The sequence below is a fragment of the Orcinus orca genome, chromosome 6, assembly GCF_937001465.1.
Source record: "Orcinus orca chromosome 6, mOrcOrc1.1, whole genome shotgun sequence".
NCBI lineage: Eukaryota > Metazoa > Chordata > Mammalia > Artiodactyla > Delphinidae > Orcinus > Orcinus orca.
Window position 1 is genome coordinate 56738990 of NC_064564.1, and position 25668 is coordinate 56764657.

Consider the following 25668-nt stretch of genomic DNA (forward strand, 5'->3'; position numbering starts at 1 on the left):
GCCAAAGCAATCTTGAGAAAGAAAAACGGAGCTGGAGGAATCAGGCTCCCTGACTTCAGACTGTACTGCAAAGCTACAGTAATCAAGACAGTATGGTACTGGCACAAAAACAGAAATACAGATCAATGGAATAGGATAGAAAGCCCAGAGATAAACCCACGCACCTATGGTCAACTAATCTATGACCAAGGAGGCAAAGATATACAATGGAGAAAAGACAGTCTCTTCAATAAGTGGTGCTGGGAAAACTGGAGAGCTACATGTAAGAGAATGAAATTAGAACACTCCCTAACACCATACACAAAAATAAACTCAAAATGTATTAAAGACCTAAAAGTCAGGCCAGACACTATCAAACCCTTAGAGGAAAACATAGGCAGAACACTCTATGAAAATCACAGCAAGATCCTTTTTGACCCACCTCCTAGAGAAATGGAAATAAAAACAAAAATAAACAAATGGGACCTAATGAAACTTCAAAGCTTTTGCACACCAAAGGAAACCATAAACAAGACCAAAAGACAACCCTCAGAATGGGAGAAAATATTTGCAAACGAATCAACAGACAAAGGATTAATCTCCAAAATATATAAACAGCTCATGCAGCTCAATATTAAAGAAACAAACAACCCAATCCAAAAATGGGCAGAAGACCTAAATAGACATTTCTGCAAAGAAGACATACAGATGGCCAAGAAGCACATGAAAAGCTGCTCAACATCACTAATTATTAGAGAACTGCAAATCAAAACTACAATGAGGTATCACCTCACACCAGTCAGAATGGCCATTATCAAAAAATTTATAAACAATAAATGGTGGAGAGGGTGTGGAGAAAGGGGAACCCTCTTGCACTGTTGGTGGGAATGTAAATTGCTACAGCCATGGAGAACGGTATGGAGGTTCCTTAAGAAACTAAAAACAGAACCACCATATGACCCAGCAATCCCACTACTGGGCATATACCCTGAGAACACCATAATTCAAAAAGAGTCATGTACCAAAATGTTCATTGCAGCACTCTTTACAATAGCCAGCACATGGAAGCAACCTAAGTGTCCATTGACAGATGAATGGATAAAGAAAATGTGGCACATATATACGATGGAATATTACTCAGCCATAAAAAGAAATGAAATTGAGTTATTTGTGGTGAGTGAATGGACCTAGAGTCTGTCATACAGTGAAGTAAGTCAGAAAGAAAAAAGCAAATACTGTATGCTAACACATATATATGGAATAAAAAAAAAAAAATGTTCAGAGGAACCTAGGGCAGGACAGGGATAAAGACGCAGTTGTAGAGAATGGACTTGAGGACATGGGGAGGGAGAAGGGTAAGCTGGGACGAAGTGAGAGAGTAGCACTGATATACACACTACCAAAAACATAGCTAGTGAGCAGCAACTGCATGGCACAGGGAGATCAGCTCAGTGCTTTGTGGTCACCTAGAGGGGTGGGATAAGGAGGTTGGGAGGGAGATGGAAGAGGGAGGGGATATACGTATGCATATAGCTGATTCACTGTGTTGTACAGCAGAAACTGACACAACATTATAAAGCAATTATACTCCAATAAAGATGTTAAAATAAATAAGTTAATTAATAGAAATACTGTATTCAAAAAGGTGTTTGGTTATTTGAATGTTATGTTTTCTGGTAATGTTCACTCAGTTACTCAGTTGGTAGTAATTTAGTGCTCTTCTAGGATGAGTAAAGAGAACTTCAGTACTATAGGATCTAAAATTTCAGTGGCCCCGCTCTTTCCTCCATACATTGGTTATAAAGATCACCAGAGAACAATTGTGTCACCATTATTTTACTTCATCGATTGATTTATTTTCTTATTTCTACGATTATGAAAACAGTACACGCTCATTGCAGAGAACATGAAAAAATATAACGAAGTTTTGAAAAAATTACCTTATTTACCTTTCAAAGAGAATCACTGTTAACATTTCAGTGTTACAGTATTTTCGTTTTTATAATCATAATTTTTAACATAATTGCAATCATGTTATATGTGCAGTTTTGTAGATTCCTTTATTCATTTAGATAATCACCTAAAAATGTTTATTAAAATATTTAGTAAATTTTATATAGTTATTGTAAACACGTTTTACTAATTGAATAATATTTTATGATATAAAATTACATTATTAATTTTCTATTCTCCAAGCATTATATATGAGGTCATTCAAAAGTTTTCTTTCAAATAGCAGTACAGTTAACTATTTTAAGTATAAATTATATCTTTAGACTGTATTTCATTTCAAGGTAAAGAATTCTTCCACCAATGCTGTAGCCTTTTTAGTGTTTAACCCTCAGCCAAATTTTCCAGCTCTTTCTGTAAATGTATCCTATGCTTCCATTATATTGAAATTACAGTTATTGAATGTACTATGTTTGCTTTTTTGATTAAGCTGTTTTCATTTCCTAGATTTTTCTACTTCTCTTCCAGCTCCCTCTCCCTACACGTCGTCTCTCCTCATCTCCCAATTCTCTGCCTTATCTGCTTTATAAACTACTCATCCTTTAATGCTCAGTACAAAGCCAGCAAGGCCATCTGAAAAGACTTCTCTGACTTTCTCTGGTGTGTGTGCCTTGCCCCCTATGCCATCATCAGCCAATATTCTCATCCTCGTTCACCCTCAGCACCTGGTACATAATCAGGCTGAGACAGATGAATTTTCCATTTAATAGGTAAAAAATGGCTTAATAGTAGCAATTTCATATGGTTCCACTTAATACATACACGTATCTGTGATGTTCTAACTGAACTGCATTTCTTTCTCTACCATTAGACTGTGTCAGCTCCTGACACATAGTAGGTCTTTGGACATTTGACATTCTTTTGAACTGTCTTTTGACGTTTTCAACACGTCTGCCTTTTTCTCTGCTGAGGCACCCAGAACACTAATTTTCATATAACAGGCATTAAGTATATATTTATCAAGTGAATGATGAATAAACAAACTTTATGCCAATTTGTTTTTTATAATTATGAATAGATGAGAGGTGTCTTTTTTTTTTAATTTTCCTGAAGTTGAAGGCAGATTGTTTAATTTTAGTTGTCTCAACTTCACTGTTTTTTAAAAATAAATCCAGTTATCTCATCCTTTAATCATTTGGTTGCTTAATAATATCATCTCGAGCTTTTCCTTGTCATTTTTTTCAAACAGGTAGAATAATGCCAAACACAATGCTCTGTAGATTTAACCAATGTGTCTTGTGAAAAGAGATGACATCCCTGATCTTTCGTGTCCTAGACTCATCAAAACTTCAAACATAATTGCTTCCCTCTTGGCACTTTCAGAGTGATGCCTGAGAATTATCAAAAGCATATCTGCAGAACTTTCCTGTCCCCTGGACAGCAAGCATTCCCACCTCTGTGCTGTTAGTTAGTAATCCAAGAGCAGATTGTTCTGTTTACTGGTAAACTATCTAGCCCTGACATTTTCTTCCTTCCTCCTCTCATTGCCTAAGTTGGGGCCATTTTGAATCCCATAGCTGTAAGCTCTAAAGAGTAAACAGAAAATGAAAATAAATGCCACTTCTTTTCCAGGTGCTGTTGCTATTTTGCTAACATCTTGGCTATTACGTAATGAGGAAAATACTGAAACAAATCACAAAAATGTGGATTGTATCTGTATTTCACCTATTCTGCTTCTTCTGTAGTGAATGGTTGTTCATTTAAGGTGGTTAATGCAAATGGGAAGACAATTACCAGAGGGAAAAGGGTGCCTTCTGTTCTCCCTGAGGTTGGTCCTAACACTAATAATTATGAGAGAAGAGTAAAGCCATCACGAGTCAAGCTTCGTGTCTATCCCTTATTCATTTATGAACTGTCAGACCCTTGTTAGCCCTGTTTTGCCCCTCCATATGGTGATAGATGGCTGGCAGGGATTTCACCAGAGGCAACAGATGGGCAAGCATTTTTGTGTTATTTTTATGACTCTATTTAATTGCATAGATAAAATTGAGTTTTACCTTTTAACCACATAAGTTCCTTCCCTTGCCATTTTATGCTTGTAGAGCAAGTGTGAGTGGGTTTCATCTTGGTATTCTATATTTTTAAAAGTCAGGCTTAAACTCTAGTTTTGTCTTCCAGGTGGTGAGATTGGCCTGGTGCCTTGTTTTGACACCATAACGTTGGTAGTTTCGGACACAGAAGCTGGCCCTTTTGTGAATGGACCTCATCCATCTGTTCCTCGTCATGAGTCCTTTCCAGTGTATGATCTCAACATCACAGTGTATCCGGTGGACAACCAATCACCTTCAATTTCAATAGGTGACAATTTTTTCTTTTAAAGTTCTATTATTTCACCTAGTGTCATACCCATGGTCCAGTGAAATGATGCACTTTACATATAGTCAAAATAGAAAACCACCATACAGAATTGCTTCCAATAATTGCCTCAGTACAAATTTGTGGAAACCCCCTGATCTATGAAAGATTACAAGGCAAAAGAATTTACTTGTTTAAAAATTTAGATAAATCTGAGGGACCTTCAAGATGGTGGAGGAATAAGACGTGGAGATCACCTTCCTCCCCACAAATACTTCGGGAATACATCTACATGTGGAACAACTCCTATAGAAAACCTACTGAATGCTGGCAGAAGAACTCAGACTTCCCAAAAGATGCCCTCAGGCGACCTACACACAGAGGCAGGGCCAAATCCAAAGCTGAGCCCCTGGGAGCTGTGAGAACAAAGAAGAGAAAGGGAAATCTCTCCCAGCAGCCTCAGGAGCAGCGGATTAAATCTCCACAACCAACTTGATGTACCCTGCATCTGTGGAATACCTGAACAGACAACAAATCATCCCAAAATTGAGGCAGTGGATGTTGGGAGCAACTGTAGACTTGGGGTTTGCTTTCTGCATCTGATTTGTTTCTGGTTTTATGTTTATCTTAGTTAAGTATTTAGAGCTTATTATCATTGGTAGATTTGTTTATTGATTTGGTTGCTCTTTCCCTCTTATATATATATATATATATATACATATATATATTTTTTCCTTTTTCTGTTTTTGTGAGTGTGTATGTGTATGCTTCTTTCTGTGATTTTGTCTCTATAGCTTTTGTCTCTATAGCTTTGCTTTTACCATTTGTCCTAGGTTCTGTCTGTCTGTTTTTTTTTGTTTTTTTTTTTTTTTTTGCATAGTTTTTAGCACTTGTTATCATTGGTGGATTTGTTTTTAGATTTGGGTGCTCTCTTCATTCTTTTTATTACTTTTTTATTTTTTTAATTTTTAATAATATTTTTTATTTTATTATTTTCTTTTTTTTTTTTTTTTTTTTGGTCCCTTTTCTTCTGAGCCTTGTGGCTAACAGGGTCTTGGTGCTCTGGCCAGGTGTCAGGCCTGAGCCTCTGAGGTGGGAGAGCTGAGTTCAGGACAATGGTCCACCAGAGACCTCCTGGCTCCATGTACTATCAAATGGTGAAAGCCCTCCCAAACATCTCCATCTCAATGCTAAGACCTAGTTCCACTCAACACCAGCAAGCTACAGTGCTGGATACACCATGCCAAACAACTAGCAAGACAGGAACACAACCCCACCCATTAGCAGAGGGGCTGCCTAACATCATAATAAGGTCACAGACACCCAAAAACACACCACCGGATGCGTTCCTGCCCACCAGAAAGACAAGATCCACTATCATCCACCAGAACACAGGCACCAGTCCTCTCTACCAGGAAGCCTACACAACCCACTGAACCAACCTTAGCCACCAGGAGCAGACACCAAAAGCAACGGGAATTACGAACCTGCAGCCTGCGAAAAGGAGACCCCAAACAAAGTAAGTTAAGTAAAAAGAGGAGACAGAGAACACACAGCAAATGAAGGAGCAAGGTAAAAACCCACCGGACCAAACAAATGAGGAAGAAATAGGCAATCTACCTGAAAAAGAATTCAGAATAATGATAGTAAAGATATCGAAAATCTAGGAAATAGAATGGAGAAAATACAAGAAACGTTTCACAAGGACCTAGAAGAACTAAAGAGCAAACAAACAATGATGAACAACACAATAAATGAAAGTAAAAATTCTCTGGAAGGAATCAATAGCAGAATAACTGAGGCGTAAGAACAGATACGTGACCTGGAAAATAAAATAGTGGAAATAACTACCGCAGAGCAGAATAAAGAAAAAAGAATGAAAAGAATTGAGGACAGTCTCAGAGACCTCTGGGAAAACATTAAATGCACAAACATTCGAATTATAGGGGTCCCAGAAGAAGAAGAGAAAAAAAAAGGGTCAGAAAATATTTGAAGAGATTATAGTAGAAAACTTCCCTAATATGGGAAAGGAAATAGTCAATCAAGTCCAGGAAGCACAGAGAGTCCCATACAGGATAAATCCAAGGAGAAACATGTCAAGAGACATATTAATCAAACTATCAAAAATTAAATACAAAGAAAAAAATATTAAAAGCATCAAGGGAAAAGCAACAAATAACATACAAGGGAATCCCCATAAGGTTAACAGCTGATCTTTCAGCAGAAACTCTGCAAGCCAGAAGGGAGTGACAGGACATATTTAAAGTGATGAAAGAGAAAAACCTACAACAAAGATTACTCTACCCAGCAAGGATCTCATTCAGATTTCATGGAGAAATTAAAACCTTTACAGACAAGCAAAAGCTAAGAGAATTCAGCACCACCAAACCAGCTTTACAACAAGTGCTAAAGGAACTTCTCTAGGCAGGAAGTACAAGAGAAGGAAAAGACGTACTATAACGAACCCCCAAAAATTAAGAAAATGGCAATAGGAACATACATATCGATAATTACCTTAAATGTAAATGGGTTAAATGCTCCAACCAAAAGACATAGACTGGCTGAATGGATACAAAAACAAGTCCCATATAAATGCTGTCTACAAGAGACCCACTTCAGACCTAGGGACACATACAGACTGAAAGTGAGGGGATGGAAAAAGTTATTCTATGCAAATGGAAATCAAAAGAAAGCTGGTGTAGCAATTCTAATATCAGACAAAATAGATAGCTAGTGGGAAGCAGCTAGATAGCACAGGGAGATCAGCTCAGTGCTTTGTGACCACTTAGAGGGGTGCGATAGGGAGGGTGGGAGGGAGACACAGAGGGAGGGGATCCGGGGATATATGTATATGTATAGCTGATTCACTTTGTTGTACCACAGAAACTAACACACGATTGTAAAGCAATTATACTCCAATAAAGATGTTAGAACAATATTTAGATAAATCCGTGGAGAGAGAATGCAAGTGTGTGTGTGTCTGTGTGTGTGTGTGTGTATCTGTGTGTGTGTGCACACACTTGGGAATGAAGACAACATTGCAATCCTCAGATATTCTGGTTTTATTTCACGTGGGAAAATATCATTTGCCTGCTGGAGAGCCAATAATTTATTTTATCCATAATTTCTATTAGAATTGAATGAGTATATTAACGAGACCATTTATATATACTTGACCTTATTTGCTTTTTAGAAAGTCATCTCTTCATAGGCATTGTGTATATGTTCTGTGTCTCAAAAAAAAATGCAAACATATGTATGAATGTTATTGTAATTTGCAAAGTATCTCCTAAGCAATGTTCTGGGGAGGAAGCATTATCCCTGCAGAATAATTAAGCACCAAGGCATGAAAAAATGTTCATTATGAGCAATTCATAATAGTTCTCAGGCAATTAATGCTCTGACAAACAGAGGCAACAGCTGATCTTGAGGAGTACATAGACCACATTTAGTGACTTATCATTAAAACAGTTTGGCAATTCTTAGTTTCATTTGTCACTTCTGTAGACACAAGGGAAATCAGAGTTCCTTGAGAGTGACTAAAGGGCTGTACTGAAGCATTTAGTATTTCTGCTCTCTTTCTATTATTGTCTGGCTTGCTTATACAAGAAAAAAATATAATTCCGCTAAGTCAAATTAAATTCCCCCCATTACCCCTGAATATATTCACTGTAAGGAGAATTATGCCAAAGGAAATGAATATCTCCCATGGAAGTATATTTGCATGTAGGATGCTTCTATGAATTGGAATTTCAATCACTCCCTTTTGTTCTCACTATTCTGATTAGAGGATTTCACGCTAAGTCACAGTTGTGTTATTATTTGTATGCAGGTACCATGTTCTTTGTAGATGAGGGTTTCTCAGCAGCCCTTACTGTTAACCATTTGTCTGCCACTGATGCCGACACTGCAGCAGATGACTTGGAATTTGTTTTGGTTGCTCCTCCCCAGTTCGGCTACCTTGAAAACACACTACCTTCTGCTGGTTTTGAAAAAAGCAATATGGGCATCAGCATAGGTAAGTCATGGCTTTGTGTCCAGCAATAATTAGCCTATGTTTGTGACTGATTGGTTAGATCATGTTTAATAACTGGGTTAGGACTTCAGAAATGTTCAAAGTACTGTATATACTCAAGGAATTATTATTATTACCAATACTTTTGAGTATTATTGTTTTTCGTTCTAATTTTTCATTTAAAATTTCCCCATGTATGGGAGTTTACTTCAAAATAAATGGACATTTCACTTATGAAAACTATAAGAATAAATACTGAAGAAATAATGTTTTTAAAGGTCCTGATAGCAACACAGAATTCTGTGATAGAATAAATCTGGTGGAGCTCACTGGTCTCATTCTCACAGTTTTTTTTAACACTTTTAAAAGATATGGGCAGAAAAGATTAGGAAACATACCATGGAAATGTTGAAGGTAATGACATTAATTTTGAAACCAAAATGCCTCTCAGATACTGAAATATCTCTGGTATTTCAGGCAAAAAGAAAACAACCAAAACAAAAACAGACACCAAAAACACAGTTGTCCAAAGGCACCACTTTAGAGTTATTCTCTAAGCACCTTTTGGGGTACATCTATCTTAAATATGAGAGAATCTGGGTTTAAGATTAATTGCATTAATAGAGTGACTGAATGGATAGAAAAATAAAAGACCCAACTACATGCTGCCTACAAGAAACTCACTTCAGCTTCAAGGACATACATAGGCTTAAAATGAAGGGAAGGAAAAAGATATTCCATGCAAATGGAAACCAAAAGAGAGCAAGGGTAGATATACTTATAATAGACAAAAGAGACTTTAAGTCAAAACTGTAACAAGAGACAAAGAAGGTCATTACATAATGAGAAAGTCTTAATTCATCAAGAGGATATAATAGCTGTAAATGTATATGCACACAACATTGGAGCACCTAAATATATGAAGCAAATACTAATAGATTTGAAGAGGATAATACACAACAATACAATAATAGTAGGGACCTCAGTACCCCAATTTCAACAATGGATAGATCATCCAGATGGAAAATCAATAAGGAAACATTAGACTTGAACTATGTGTTAGACCAAATGAACTTAACAGACATATACATACGTTCCATCCAACAAAAGCAGAATAAACATTCTTCTCAAGTGCACATGAAACATTCTCCAGGATAGATCATGTGATGAGTCAACAAACAAGTCTTAGCAATTTAAAAAGATTGAAATTGTACCAAGTATCTTTTTTGACCGCAATGGTATGAAATTAAAATCAATAACAGGAGGTAACTAGAAAATTCACAAATATGTGAAAATTAAGCAACACACTTCTGAACAACCAATGGGTCAAAGATTAAATTTAAAAAAGAAATTTAAAAATCTTAAATAAAAATGGAAACACAACACACTAAAATATATGGGATGCAGCAAAAGCAGTGCTAAGAGGAAAATTTTATAGTGATAAATGCTACATTAAAAAAGTAAATCAACTAGAACTAGAAAAACAAAAACAAACTAAGCCCAGGTTTAGCAGAAAGAAGGTGATAACAAAGACCAGAGCAGAAACAGAGAACAGAAAAATAGAAGAGATTAATGAAACTGAATTGATTTTTTAAAAGATAAATGAAATTGGCAAACTTTTAGCTAGACTTAACAAGAAGAAAAGAGAACTCAAATAAATAAAAGCTGAAATGAAGGAGGAAACATTACAACTAATACAGAGGATCATAAGAGACTACTCTGAACAATTATACACCAACAAATTGGACAACATAGGAACATAAAACTTACCAAGTCTGGATCATGAAGAAATTAAAAATCTGAACAGACCAATAATCAGTAAATAGATTTAATCAGTAATCCAAAACCTCCCAAGTAAGAAAAGCCCAAGATCAGATGGCTTCACAGGTGATTTCTACCAAACATTTAAAGAAGAGTTAGCACTCATTGTTCTCAAACTCTTCCAAAAAAAAGGAAGAGGAGGGAACGCTTCCAAACTCATTTTACAAGGCTAGCATTACCCTGATACCAAAGACAGATAAAGATACTACAAGAAAAGAAAACTACAAATCAATATCTTTGATGAATATAGATGCAAAAATTCTCCACAAAGCAATAACAAACTGAATTCAACAGCACATTAAAAGGATCACACACCATGATCAAGTGGGATTTATATCTGTGATGCAAGGGTAGTTCAGCATATGCAAATCAATAAATGTGATACACCACATTGATAGAATGAAAGACAAAAATCCTATGATCATCTCTATAGGTGCAGAAACAAACATTTAACAAATTTCTACATCCTTTTAAGATTAAAAACTCTCAACAAATTGTGTATAGAAGGAACATACCTCAACATAATAAGGCCTGTGTATGCAGAACCCACAGCTGGCATCATAGTCAACAGTGAAAGGTTGAAAATTTTCCCTCTAAGATAAGGAACAAGACAGAGGTGCCCACCCTCATTATGTCTATTCAGTATAGTACTGAAAGTCATAGAGCAATTAGGCAAGAAAAAGAAATAAAGGGTGTCAAGTCAGAAAGGAAGAAGTAAAATGTTTCTGTTTGCTGATGATATGATATATAGAAATTCCTAAAGACTTCACCAAAAACTGTTAGAACTAATCAACAAATTCAGTAAGTTTCAGGGTACAAAATCAACATACAAACATCAGTTGTATTCCTATACATGAACAATAAGCTATCCGAAAAAGAAATAGAGAAAACAATCTCATTTATAATAGCATCAGAAACAATAAAATATTTAGGAATAATTTTAACCAAGGAAGTGAAAGATTTATATGCCAAGAACCATAAGACATAGAATTGATGTCTTGATGAAAGACACTGAAGAAGACACAAATGGAAAGACATCCCATGTTCATGGATTGAAAGAGTTAATATTGTTAAAATGTCCATACCACCCAAAGCTATCTATAGATTCAGTGCAATCCCTATCAAAATCCCAATGGCATTTTTTACAGAAATAGAACAAACAATCCTAAAATTTGTATGGAACCACAAAAGACCTCAGATAGCCAAAGCCATCTTGAGAAAGAACAAAGCTGGAGGCATCACACCTCCTGATTCCAAGCTATTATTACAAAACTATCGTAATCAAAGCAGTATGGTATTAGCATAAAAACAAACACATAGATCAATAGAACAGAATAGAGAGCCTAGAAATAAACCAATGCATATATGGTCAATTACTTTTTAATGAAGGAGCCAAGAATATACAATGGGCAAAGCACAGTCTCTTTGAGAAGTGGTGTCGGGAAAAATGGACAGCCACAGGCAAAAGAATAAAACTGGACTACTATCTTATGACACAACAAAAATTAGCTCAAAATGGATTAAAGACTTGAACGTAAGATATGAAACCATAAAACTCCTAGAAGACAACATAGGCAGTAAGCTCCTTGACATGGGTCTTGATGATGATTTTTTGAATTTGACACCAAAAGCAATGGCAAAAAAGCAAAAATCAACAAGTGGGACTACATTAAACTAAAATGCTTCTGCACAGAAAGAGAAACAATCAACAAAATGAAAAAGGTACCTATAGAAAGGGAGAAAATATTTGCAAACCATATATCTGTTAGGAGATTAATATCTAATATATATAAATTACTCATACAACTCAATACAAAAAGCCCAAACAATCTGATTGAAAAATGGGTAGAGGACTTGAGTAAACATTTTTCTGGAGAAGATGTACAAATGGTGGAACAGGTACATGGAAAGGTGTTCATCATCCCTAATCATCAGGGAAATGCCAGTTAAAACCACAATGATATATCATCTCCCACCTGTTAGAATGGCTATTATCAAAATGGTAAGAGATAACAAATACTGGCGAGGATGTGGAGAAAAGGGAACTCTGGTGCACCGTTAGTTGGGAATGTAAATTGGTACAATCACTATGGAAGTTACTCAAAAAATTAAAAATAGAACTTCCGTATGATTCAGCAATTCCACTTCTGGGTGTATATCCAAAGAGAATGAAAACAGGATATCAAAGACATATCTGCACTCCCATATTCATTACAGGATTATTCATAATAGCTAACATATGGAAACAACCTAAATGTCCATTGATGGATGAATGGACAAAGAAAATGTGGTGTATATATATATATATATATATACACACACACACACACACACACACACACACATACATACATTAGGATATTATTCAGCCATGAAAAAGAAAGAAATGCTGCCATTTGCAACAACATGGATGGACCTCTGAGAGCATTATAGTAAGTGAAATTCATCAGACAGATAAAGACCAATACTGTACGGTCTCACTTATATGTGGAATCTAAAAATATTGAACTCATAGAAACAGAGAGTAGAATAGTGGTTGCCAGGTGCTGAGGGTAAGGGTGAGGAGTTGCAGGAGATGCTGGTTGAAGGCTACAAACTTTCAGTTATAAAATGAATAAATTCTGGGTATCTAAGGTATAGCATGATGACTATAATTAACAATACTTATTATACACTTGAAAGTTGCTTTTAGAGTAGAGCTTTGATGTTCTCATCATATCAACAACAGCAAAATAGTAGTTATATGAGGTGAATGATATGTTAATTAACCTTATTGTGATAAACGCTTTGTGGTATAGAATTTTCAAATCAACACGTCATACACCTTAAACTCACACAATGATATGTGCATTATGTCTCAATAAAGTCGGAAGAAAGAAAGATTAATTGCATTAAAGTTTATGCAGTTTCTCCTGTGACTCATACACAACACAGAGCATTTTTATCTTTTGATTTAAGGCAATGTCAGAATACCAAAATAACAGGTCAGTTAATTCCATTCATTCCTACCAGTTGATATGTAGTCAAGTAGGCAGATGATTGATGGACTCTTGTTTTGCCTTTATATGAAAGAGATGGTTCCTTTCTTGTTCAAGCATGACAAGAACTGCTCACACAGGAACACTGGTTTTAATCAAGGGAAGGAAAGTCTCTCTGACATTCATTCCAAGTGTATAAAGAATGGTCATGAAGTCCCTATAATCCTAGTTAGCAGTTATTGCCCTTCCGTTCTCCATGAAAATTTTAATTGTTCCTTATAATTTATGGATATCTGTTTTTATGTTGATGGGTATAGTGATTATAGCAGCCCCTGAAGCTGATTGTTAGGTCGACTGCTATGACCTCTTATTTCCTCTGCTGAGAAATAGGCTATCGGATTAAGGATTAAGGACAAGTAACTTGGAAAAAAACGTTTTTCTTATTTATGTGCTCCATCTTGGTGTGCTCTAGCTTCGTTTCAGTGGAAAGACATGAAGGCTTTACACATTAACTATGTGCAGTCCAGGCATCTGAGGATGGAACCAACAGCCGACCAGTTCATGGTGTATGTCACTGATGGGAAACGACGCTCCTTGGAGATACCATTTTACATTATAATCAACCCCACAAATGATGAAGCTCCTGATTTTATAGTGCAGAATGTTACTGTAAGAAAGATATCAGAATTTTCAATTTCTCTTTTATCATTTTCTAATTTTTATTTTCACCTAGCCCATTTACATTAGTCTATGTGCACTTAACACTTTAAGTTGATGAGAAGTAGAGAAGGCAGTAACCTGTTATGTAATGCAATCACTTGAAAAGTATTTTTCTAATAATAGTGATGTTGATAATGATAATAATAACTGCTAACATATAACAATTGCATGGTTACAATTATAGTTGCATATATAGAGAATGTAGTACTTACTAGGCTGTAGGTACTATTCCAAACCCTTTACATGTATTCATATTGAATCCTTGCAGTAGACTTTTAGAGTGATGGCATTATTATTGCCATTTAATAACTGCAAAAACTGAGGCTTAAGAGGTTAAGTTAGTGGCCCAAGATCACAGAGCTTGGAAGTAAGTAGCAAGTAGGGGATTTGCACCCAGGTGCTCTGATTCCACAGAGTGCCCTCTTAACCAGTGCTATAATAGCAAGGGCTCTTAATTCGTGAATCACAGGCATTTTTTTTTATACAGCTATTTATAAAGATATATGAAATGAAAAAATACAATTTGGACCATTATTTTTATGCAGTTTGAAAATGTCTTTATATTATATAATAATATTTGTTAGTTTTATTTAAAAATTCAGACATATACTTAAAATTGCCCAGCATATCACTGCTGAGACAACAACTGTTGTCTTAAAAAATAATAATAAATATCTATGGTTAAATAAGTTAGAATATTGAGAAACATACACAGTGAAATATGAAATTCTCCCTCTTCAACAGCCCCTACCCATAGTCACTCCCCATCAGTTGAGGTTTTAGTAATTAATTTCCACAGAAATAATTTGTGCACATGCCAGTGATATGTGTGTGTGTATATGATTTTTCTGTATGTTTTTACCTACAAATCAGGGATCGTACTATACCCTACTCTCTACTTAAAAAAAAAAACCTTAATTACGTATATTGTAAATATTTTCATATCAGCATATAATCCTTTTTAAACAGGTCTAATGTTTATACAGTTATTTAAAACAGACATGCACATAGCAAATCCTGATTAAATGAATGAGCACAGGCTTTGGAGTAAGAGGGACCTGGTGTAGCTGTTTACTAGTTGTAGGGTCCTGGGTAAGTTATTTCTCTTTGTTTCTGTTTGCTCGTCTGCAAAACGTGTATCAAATCTTCGTTTAGGGTAGCCATGACAATCATGATGGTCAGGCACATAGAAAACCCTTAATAAATAGGTGTCATTCATGTTAGTCTTGTTATGTGTGTCATCTTTTTTCAGACATTGACCAAAGCACATATTATCTATTTTGAAACCATTATCTTGCCTTATTTTGCACTAAAAATCATCAAACTCTAAATGCAAAAGTCTTTATTTGATTTTAATTTTCTACTGAATCTTAATGGTATATGAAAGCCACCTCAGGATGAGACTTAAGAGCCAGTTCCTGCTTTTCCTCTTCTGTTGGCACATGGATTTCTCCAGAGAGCACTTCAGTAATTATGAGAGAGAGAAAAGAATTACAGATGATTCCTTCTATACCTACCTCTATTGTCTTGTATCTGTCTAGGACTGGGGTTTCTGAAATAATTAGGCCACTGGGAATTTGTCTCTTGCTCTTCTCTGAAAGCAATCATGCTTTTTTTTTTTCCTGTGCATTCCTTAGAGAAGCTGTTGAAGAGTAACAAATATGGAGCCCCATGTGTTATTGGCAGAGCTGGCTTTAAGCTTCAAGTGATTTTTTAAAATAGTCATATTTATTTTGCCTTCTTGTGAAAAAGTGTATTTATTTTGTAGCTAGCTGGGCTTCCATCAAGTTGTGCTGCAACTTGCAAAGAAAAAATTGAGGTTTTAGTTTAAGTTATTATAATCCATTTCAAAGCTGTCTACTAGTGAGTTTCTGTATTTTATGTCTCTTGATCTAAACCTATCTTTTATAATCTCAATAAACAATTGAATGTGCAAAAAAGAGTCCCACATTTTTTCAATAAAATTTCCCAGTCATCTTATGCATGAATTTAGCATTTTGTAAATAAGAAAGGTTGCCATAACAGTGAGTCCAGGAGCCCCAAGCTTTATAAAGACAGATAATTAGAACATCTTTTTAAGTTGCCTTATGAAAGTTTTTGGAGAAAAAGGCAAATTATCATCAAAGATGATTGCCTAATTCTATCATTGTGTATTAAATTATGATGCCATCTCAGTTTTTAATAAGAAAACCAGCATGATTTTAGCCCAAATATCAGATATTATGATACTTTTTTATGCACGTTCAAGGAAGAGTGGTTGCAGAAAGGCTCTCTTCAAAGTCCTTAAGAGAGGCTGAAGGGAAAGGCCATTTTCACAAATCTAAACTGTATGTCTTCTTCACAGCTAAAATGTCCACTCAGCCACGAAGACATTCCTGGGCTCCTCCACTCTTTTGCACTTCTTGTTTATCCATATTTAGTAGCACTAGATATTTTCTTCCTTGTGTTATAGTTATTGATGGACAGGCTGTCACATTCTCATCTGACTTTGATTCTTTAGAGTATTCGTATTCCCACAGCATCCAGTGAACTGCAAATGCCCAATAAGCACATGTTAAACTTATACACTTATATTATTTAGATCTTGCTATATTTCACAATAGGAAACAGAAATACTTCTTTGTTCCCTTGCTATGAGAAAAAGAAGATAAAGATGACTAAGCACCGTGTCAGTGGTACTAATGGTACTGATGGTTTTAAATAACTAGATCCTACATGAAATGAAAAACATTCAGTTCTCTTTATGCTTAAAGGATTATGAAACCTGAAGTGGGGTGCAGGGTCGTTCAGGAAGATTAGAGGTGTGAAGACTGGGAAGAGATGAGGGACCCAGAATTAAAATATGTTCTATCGTGCATCCAGAAGCATCCTCTCAACTGTTGATGACTGTAATTGAAACATAGAAGGTTTTACTACAATGACAAAAGTTAAAAACACCTAATACCCCCAGTGTGCATAGCAGATATTTGTGCCATTTCTAAAACAGAAACGTGAGAATTATGAAAGCAACAAGGTCCAGGAGATTAAAATAACAGGTTAGGATCTGAAGGCAGGGTCTATACCTGGTGACTTCCAGAAAGCAAGCATCCTTTTGGTTGCTTTTTCCCCCAACCTTTGAGTTATGAAATATATATATGAGATTCTATGTATCTCTCCTTTAGTCCTTCATGTAAATAAAGTGCTTTGAAATCTTCAAAAGAAAATGTGAGAAAGATTAATAGATTTGTTCTTGTCTTCGAAGGTCACGTTGAACCAGCAATTTCTTTTTAGGACTCATTACACACACATCTATGGAAAATTTGCATGGGTATCTTAAAATTATATAGGATATGTTAAAATTATTTTTTGAGCAGTTTGCCAAAAGAAAGACAGGTTTTATTTAGCATGCAGCTGACTTTCCTGTTTTTGTTTAGGTGTGTGAGGGTCAGATGAGAGAGCTGGATTCTTCCATCATTAATGCTGTTGACCGGGACATTCCCAAGGACCCCTTGCTGTTCAGCGTCACTCAGAAGCCACGTCATGGCCTACTCATCAACGGGGAGTTTAGCAAAGACTTGCCTCAGTATAAGCAATCACCCAACCCTGGCCAGAAGCATGAACTTGTTTACAACTTTTCTATGGAACTTCTCAAGAATGGTATATCACGCTTCATTTCAATTTGTTTGTTGTTGTTGATTTAATAATTTAACCCAGGAAAGATAATAATAAATCACAGAAAGAGGAAGTGAAGAAATGGCATTCACCTACATTCATTATCCCTCAAGGGTTTTTCTCTGGGCTCTGGATTAATGCAGGGCATGAAGCCCCAGCTAGAGATAGTGGGTAATTGAAAAGGAAATAATATGTTTTCCTTCGCTTTTCGAGCATCAATAAAAATGGTATTTGTGATTTTTGGTAGTTTACCCCAAGCTTTTTTTTTTTTTTTTTCTTTTTTTTGCGGCCTCTCACTGTTGCGGCCTCTCCTGTTGCGGAGCACAGGCTCCAGATGCGCAGGCTCAGCGGCCATGGCTCACAGGCCCAGCCGCTCTGCGGCATGTGGGATCTTCCCGGACCGGGGCACGAACCCGTGTCCCCTGCATCAGCAGGCGGACTCTCAACCACTGCGCCACCAGGGAAGCCCTACCCCAAGCTTTTAATGTCATAATAAAAAAAATTTCTTTTTAAAACTATTGAGATCGTGGAACTAAATTGAAGAGATTTGTCTGCCCAAACATCCACATTTGAAACAAATATAGAACAAATATAATAACTCATTATTCTCTGAGGAGATAATTTGCCCTTTAAGGAAATGACACATTGGAATAGCAGCCTGAATTATTCTTTCATTACTCTTTCTGAAAAATTGATCTTATCCCATTTAACATGTATATATAAATGCTTTTAAATATTTGAGAAAAGTGTGTTGGCTCTAGAATCACTGCCTACTTGCCTTCTCCTTCCTGCCCTGCCTTCATGTATTCTGTTTACCCTGCCTGAGGGGTCCTTCCCTCTCCTTCCCCTGGCCACCCAGTACCAGCCTTCAGAACCAGTTCACTATCGACCTGCCTGTGGAGCCCACCTGCACACTCCAAACTCTTCCTTCTCTGTGTTTGATTTATCTAGCACTTGTTCCACATTTTTTTCTGTCTTTAAATTTTTCTTTCCCCAACTAGAGCTCTCTGCCCCAAAGTTTATTTTGCAATAGTTGCACAATATCATATCATGTTTGAATTGAAAAAGCTAATTAACATACTTCTCAGTTTTATCAATTGCAAAGAAAGAAATTCCAGAGCTTAAATGATGGTATTACCAAATGAATAACCCTGTGTAGGAAATAATACAATATATTGTTACAATATTTTCTTCAAATTTAAGGCCAAGGAAAAAGAAATAATAAATCAAATTTTACTCTCAGGAAAGTCAGTTTTTTGGGACTTCCCTGGTGGCGCACTAGTTAAGAATCTGCCTGCCAATGCAGGGGACATGGGTTCGATCCCTGGTCTGGGAAGATCCCACATGCCACGGAGCAACTAAGTCCGTGTGCCACAGCTACTGAGCCTGCATGCCACAGCTACTGAAGCCTGTGCGCCTAGAGCCTGTGCTCCGCAACAAGAGAAGCCACTGCAATGAGAAGCCCATGCACCACAACGAAGAGTAGCCCCTGCTTGCCGCAACTAGAGAAAGCCCGTGTGCAGCAATGAAGACCCAATGCAGCCAAAAATAAATAAAATAAACAAATTTTTTAAAAGTCAGTTTTAAAACAATAATATTCATTGTTTATTATTAAGTTAAATAAGTATTGTATGCATATTGTGTGAAGTTTGCACTACATGATCATTTTGAAGAAAAAATTTTCATCTAAATTAATATTTTGGTGACATTCTCAGAGATTAGATTTTCACCTGTATTTTATTTTTGGTTCATTTATGGCTACATTAAAAAAAAAACTTTAGTATATTCTAACCTCTGCCTCCACCAAACATACAGAACTTAAAAACTACCATATTATGTAATCTGTTTTTTTCTTATCAATTATTATAAGCATCTTTTTACCTTTTAAATATTGAGAACATGATTTGTGATAATTACAGTGTTTCATTATATGGACATACTGCACTGTAATTTTATACAACTATCTCCTATTTTTAAATATGCAGATAACTTCATATTTTGATCTTATAAGTTACATATCAATAAACATATTTTACATATATTTATGTAACATAAATCTTGGTGCCCATCTCTTAATATTTCTTTTGAATAAATTTTTATAATGAGATTGCTCGGTACAGAAAAGTCAGCATTTATAATACTTTTTGGGAAAAAGAATACCATTGCTACCACGTGCCTGGGTATGCCTTTTGTCCTAATCAATAATGGATATTATTTTTAAAAACCTTTGCAAACTTGGCGGTCAATTAATAGTCTCTCATTGTTATCTTGAGTTGAAGTTCTTAGATTGAGTGAGATTGAACATATTTTCATGTTCATTGACCAGATATGTATGTTTCATCTTTTGTGAATTTCCCGATAATATCCATTGCCCATTTTTCCATCAATTCGTATTGATTAATAAGGGATTGGTAAATACTGATGCTTTGTATTTTTGTCACGTTACAATAAGTTTTTCCATGTTTTATTTGCCTTTAATTCATGTTTTTAAATACAGAAGTCAAAATTGTAGGTAGTAAAATTTATTGTTATTTTTCTTTATGTAGTTTTCTTTTGTTTTTATATTAGGAAGATCTTCTACATCCAGGAATAAGATATTTATTTGTATTTTCTTCCAAATCTTTTAAAACAGCTTTATTGAAATATAACTCATGGGCCATAATATTCACCAATTTAAAGTGTATAATTCAGTGGGTTTTAGTGTATTCATCATCACAGTCGATTTTAGAACATTTTCGTTACCCCAAAAAAGTAATACAATACACATTAGCAGTCACTCTCATCCCTCCCTCCCCAAAACCCCGGGCAACCACTAACCTATTTTTGCCTCTATAGATTTGTCTGTTCTGAACATTTTACATAAGTGAAACCATATAAATGGAATATGTGATCTTTTGTAACTGGTTTATTTTATTTAGCATAATGTTTTCAACATTCACCCATATTGTAGCATGAGTCAGTACTCCATTCCTTTTTATTGCCAAATAATATTCAATTGTATGGACATACCACAATTTATTTATCCATTCATCAGTTGATGGACATTAGGGTCACTTCCACTTTTTTTGACTATTATGAATGATGCTGTTATAAACATTCATGTACAAGTTTATTATATGGGTATATACTATATTTTCATTTCTCTTGGCTATATATCTAGGAGTGGAATTGCTGGGTCATATGTAACTCTATGTTTAACATTTTGAGGAACTGCCAAACTGTTTTCCAAAGTAGCTGTATCATTTTACATTTCTACCGGCAACATATAAGAATTCCATTTTCTCCACATGCTCACCAACATTTGTTATTGTCTATCTTTTTAATTATAGCCATCCTAGTGTGTGTGTGTGAAGTACTATCTCCTTGTGGTTTTGATTTCCATTTCCCTAATAGCTAGTGGTGTTGAGCATCTTTTCATAGGTTTTTTGGCTATTTATATATCTTCTTATATCTTCTTTGGAAAATGTCTACACAGATCCTTTGCCCATTTTGTAACTGGGCTGTCTTTTACTATTGAGTTGTTAGAGTTCTTAATACATTCTGGATACTAGATCCTCCCTTATCAGGTATATGATTTGTAAATATTTTCTCCAGTTCTGTGGATTGTCATGTTGCTCCCTTGATGGTTTCCTTTGGAGTTCAAATTATCTATGTTTTTGTTGTCGTTTTGTTTTGTCACTTGTGCTTTTGGTGTCTTATCTGCAAAACCATTGCCTAACCCAAAGTCACAAATGTTTTCTTCGAACAGCTTTTCTAGCTTAGCTCTTGGTGTTTAGGTCTATGACCCATTTTGAGTTAATTTTTGTATATAGTGTGAAGTAGGGATCCAATTTCATTTTTTTGGCCTATGGATGTCCAGTTGTCCCAGCACTATTTATTGAAAGACTACTCTTTCCCCATTGAATGGTCTTGGTGCCCTTGATGAAAATCAGTTGATCAGATATGTATGAGCTAATTTCTGGGCTCTCTTTTATTAGGTTCCTCTGTATCTATTCTATGCCGGTACTACCCTATCTTGATTACTGTAGCTTTGCAGTAAATTTTGAAAATGGAAAATGTGAGTCCTCCAACTTTGTTCTTTTTTTTCCCAAGACTATTTTAGCTATTCTGGGTCTCTTGCATTTCCATATAAATGTTATATAGGTTTTTAAAAATAGTTTTATAATTAAGTTTTGATTCATCTAGAGTTTATTTTGGTTGTTGGCTTGAGGTAGGGATCTAACTATGAATTTCTCTATGTAATGAACTAATTTTCTGTTTCATTTAAACACTCTGTCACCATTGTTCTCCTGCAGTTTATTAAATAATATATACTTTCTCACTGATTGTAAATAAGACCCTTATCAAATACTAACTTATTTAAATAGGAACTTTTATTGAACGAGGACAGGTGCTCTTACTTCATAAAACAGTTTGATTTATGCATTTATCAATGCAACCTTATTGTATTGATTAATGAGCTAATGCTAATACCAATGCCTTGGAGGTTAAAACAAATTATCTGTGACGTGCTTTGAAGTGGTTCGATCATAAAAAAGATTTACTTTCTCTCTTTTTTCCCTTTTTCCAGGAATGAGGTTGATGTATTTGCATGATGACTCAGAGAGCCTTGCTGATGACTTTACAATCCAGTTGTCAGATGGGAAACATAAGATACTTAAAACCATTTCTGTAGAGGTCACCCCAGTTAATGATGAGAAACCAGTGCTGAGCAAGTAAGCTACCTGAAAAGAGTGCCTTTCAAATTCTGTATAAAATTCTGAGGTCTGGAAGACTAGATGCAAATGGAATGTGTGTGCTCAAGAGAGAAACAAGTCTTTGACAGCTCCTGCCTGTTACAACTTGCCCCACCTAGTCAGGCACCTAGAACCTTTGGTGCAAATATTAGTTAATATAACTTCTCCTTAACAATTCTCAAATTAGCCTTTTAAAAATTAATTTTTATTGGAGTATAGTTGCTTTACAATGTTGTGTTTCTGCTGTACAGCAAGGTGAATCAGTTATATGTGTACATACGTCCCCCCTTTTTTAGATTTCCTTCCCATTTAGGTCACCACAGAGAATTGGGTAGAGTTCCCTGTGCTATACAGTAGGTTCTCATTAGTTATCTATTTTATATATAGTAGTGTATATATGTCAATCCCAATCCCTCAATTCATCCCACTCCCCCTTCCCTCCTTGATATCCATAAGTTTGTTCTCTACATCTGTGTCTCTATTTCTGCTTTGCAAATAAGTTCATCTGTACCATTTTTCTAGATTCCACATATAAGTGACATTATACGTTATTTGTTTTTCTCTTTCTGGCTTACTTCACTCTGTATGACAGTTTCTAGGTCTGTCCACATCTCTGCAAATGGCACTATTTTGTTTCTTTTATGGCTAAGTAATATTCCATTGTATATATGTACCACATCTTCTTTATCCATTCCTCTGTTAATGGACTTTTAGGTTGTTTCTGTGTCCTGGCTATTGTAAATAGTGCTGCAGTGAACACTGGGATACATGTGTCTTTTAAAATTATGGTTTCTCCACCTTTCAGTTATTTGATTTTCCTCTAAAAGTTTTATTTACTTGTCAATAATTCAAAATAACCAAACATACAATATAGAATGAACAGTGTACTAAATATTTAAACACATGCATGCACACACATCAGAGTGTAATTAATATATAGATTCAATTAAAGTGTGGTAATATTAACTGCAGACAGTCCTCACTGTGGATTTGGTCAAACTTTGAACTAAGAGTGACTGAGGGAAATATATCACTGACACTTCTTTCATCATCTTGGTATTTCATTGTCCTCCAGTCCTCTACTGTGTTCCATAGGGATCAATGCCCCCTTGCCACCTGTTGTCAAAATGATCACTTTTTAAAAATTCTGTACTGATATTATTAATTGCAGACTTTCTCGGTGTCTCCCTCTGTAGCTGATCAGAGTTTGGTCATAGGGTACAGAGTCTTCATCAATTATATTTCTATAGCTCTAGCCATTTCTCTTATTATTGGAAACTGTACAGAACTGTCCAAGGTTAGAACTTTAGGAAGTCCGACTCTTCTCAGGTGCTGGATGGAGAGAATTGTCGGCTTCTTGGTACCTCTTTGACCATTTTAATGGTGTAGCAGTGAGGGGCATTGAGTAGACAGTCCAAGTCTTTATCAGGAAGTGAACAATTTCCTGAGGTGTGTAAACTCCCAAAGTCTCGTCCACTTTGCAGAAAACAGGACCTTAAACAAATCCCTTCCTTATTCTGCCAATTCTCCTGCTGTTCCCTACGGGCCACCAAGGCCCTTGGAAAGCATTATGGGAAATACTGGAGATAGTTTTTTGGAGGATTGCATCTCAGATATCAGTTTGACAAGGAGTATTCAATAGAAATTTCTATTTCCTTATTCTCTAGCTGGAATGTTGGATTGGTAAATCTTGATTTATAAAAATGAAAATATGAAGGATATTGTGGTATTATGAAACCTCCTTTCTGATGACCTCATTTTACCTAAAAAAGAGGGAGAGAGGTGAAAACTGGTGTTTATTAAGTGCTTACTATGTGGCAGTACGTTGGCTCCTTTCACATATAGTTGTTCCTTAAGTCCTCACCAAAACTGTGTGAAGTAGGTATCGTTATCCTCACTGAGACAACTGAGACCAGAAAGGTAAAATAACTTAACAAGGCACTCATTCAGTCCTATCTGATTTACTATTTCTTGCTGTGTTCTTGCTATTAAACTTCCTGGCATAGCTTCATCTACAGAATCACCAAAGCTCCTCTAACTTTGCCTCGAAATTCCTCCTTCTTTTCTTTTTTCCTTTTCTTCTTTCCCTTCCATATGTGTCCTTGGGCATATCACCTCTCGCCTTCTCCCAGAACTTGCTCCATTATTTTTTCCCTACCGCATCTTCCATCTCTCTCTTTTCATTCCTTCTGCTAATAAGACACAGGGATATAGTTAGTGGTGAAGGGAGCAGATTCTGGAGCCAGACTGCCTTCGTTCAGCCACTTACCGGTGGTGTGACCTTGAACGTGTTACTTAACCTCTCACTACCTCTTTGTCAACTTCTTTGTAAATGGCGATAATAGCAGTATCCTCTTCATGTGGTTGTTGAAAGGATTAAAGGAATTAAAATATGTAAAGGTACTTCAGAGACTATAACTATTAAGTTCTCATAAGTGTCAGTTATTAGCATTATTCCAAGCAGGTATTCTCATTCTAAAACTACAACGATGACCCAGTCCCTCATTTATTTCAGTGCCAAACTATTTGGAGGAATAGCTTGTGTTTGCTTCCTCTATTCCTGCCCACTCTCCAACCTCCCTTAAAAGTTACCCTTGGATTTCCCACGAAATCTAATGTCTCTTCTCATCTTGCTGGACCTTGTTAGGTCATCTGACACCATTCCTTTGATATTCCTTTTAGATGCTGTGCTTTTGGCTCCTGGGGTTACACCCCCTTAGCCCACCTCTGATTCTAGTTGCAGCTATGATGGAACGTACCCTGCACGCTGTCTGTGCCCCATCTAAGTGCCCGTAGTGCTCTGCTTTTTTGCCTCTGGGCTTTCTCTGAAGCAGCAGTGGCTCATTCAGCCCATGTCCAGGCACAGGGGAGAATACTTTGAGGGCAACCCTCCACCTATGAAAGGTAGTGGAGAAGATAAGTATCCCAGCCTCCTATCCTTCTGAAGCACAATTTGAGGCATATTCTACATGGCTCTTCAAAGGATCCCCAGCAGGATTGAGCCCCAGAGCAGTAAATACACCCTTCGTTGCCTTTTCCTCCTTTCCTTCCTCACTCCTCCCTCCCTCTCGCTTGTTCCTGAGATCACTTCCCAAATAAATTACCTGCACCAAGATCTTTGTCCCTTTCAGGGTAACTCAGACTATGACATACTTTCTTCTCTCTTGGACCCTCTGAAATTTAATTCTGACCCTTTCTTTCTACCAGACTCCTTATCATCTTCATTGTATTGGCTTCCTGTTGTGATTCATCTGTTTCTATATTAAAAGCACCACTGGGGGGACTTCCCTCGTGGTCCAGCGGTTAAGACTCTGTGCTCCCAAAACAAGGGGCCTGGGTTCAATCCCTGGTCAGGGAACTAGATCCTGCATGCCGCAACTAAAGATCCTGCCTGTGGCAACAAAGATCCCGTGTGCCACCACTAAGACCCGGCACAGCCAAATAAATAAATATTAAAAAAAAG

General features: G+C 36.2%; 1 protein-coding gene across 1 annotated transcript in view; it reads left to right on the top strand.

The window, feature by feature from the left end:
• The window catches only part of FREM1 (FRAS1 related extracellular matrix 1), a 168421-nt gene that overhangs the window by 87137 nt on the left and 55616 nt on the right, over positions 1 to 25668 (top strand). Inside the window, exons 16-20 of the mRNA XM_033439762.2 lie at positions 4108 to 4287; positions 8117 to 8302; positions 13571 to 13767; positions 17232 to 17454; positions 22040 to 22184. Of these exons, the coding sequence (XP_033295653.1) occupies positions 4108 to 4287; positions 8117 to 8302; positions 13571 to 13767; positions 17232 to 17454; positions 22040 to 22184 (931 nt within the window). The remainder of the gene's footprint in view (positions 1 to 4107; positions 4288 to 8116; positions 8303 to 13570; positions 13768 to 17231; positions 17455 to 22039; positions 22185 to 25668) is intronic.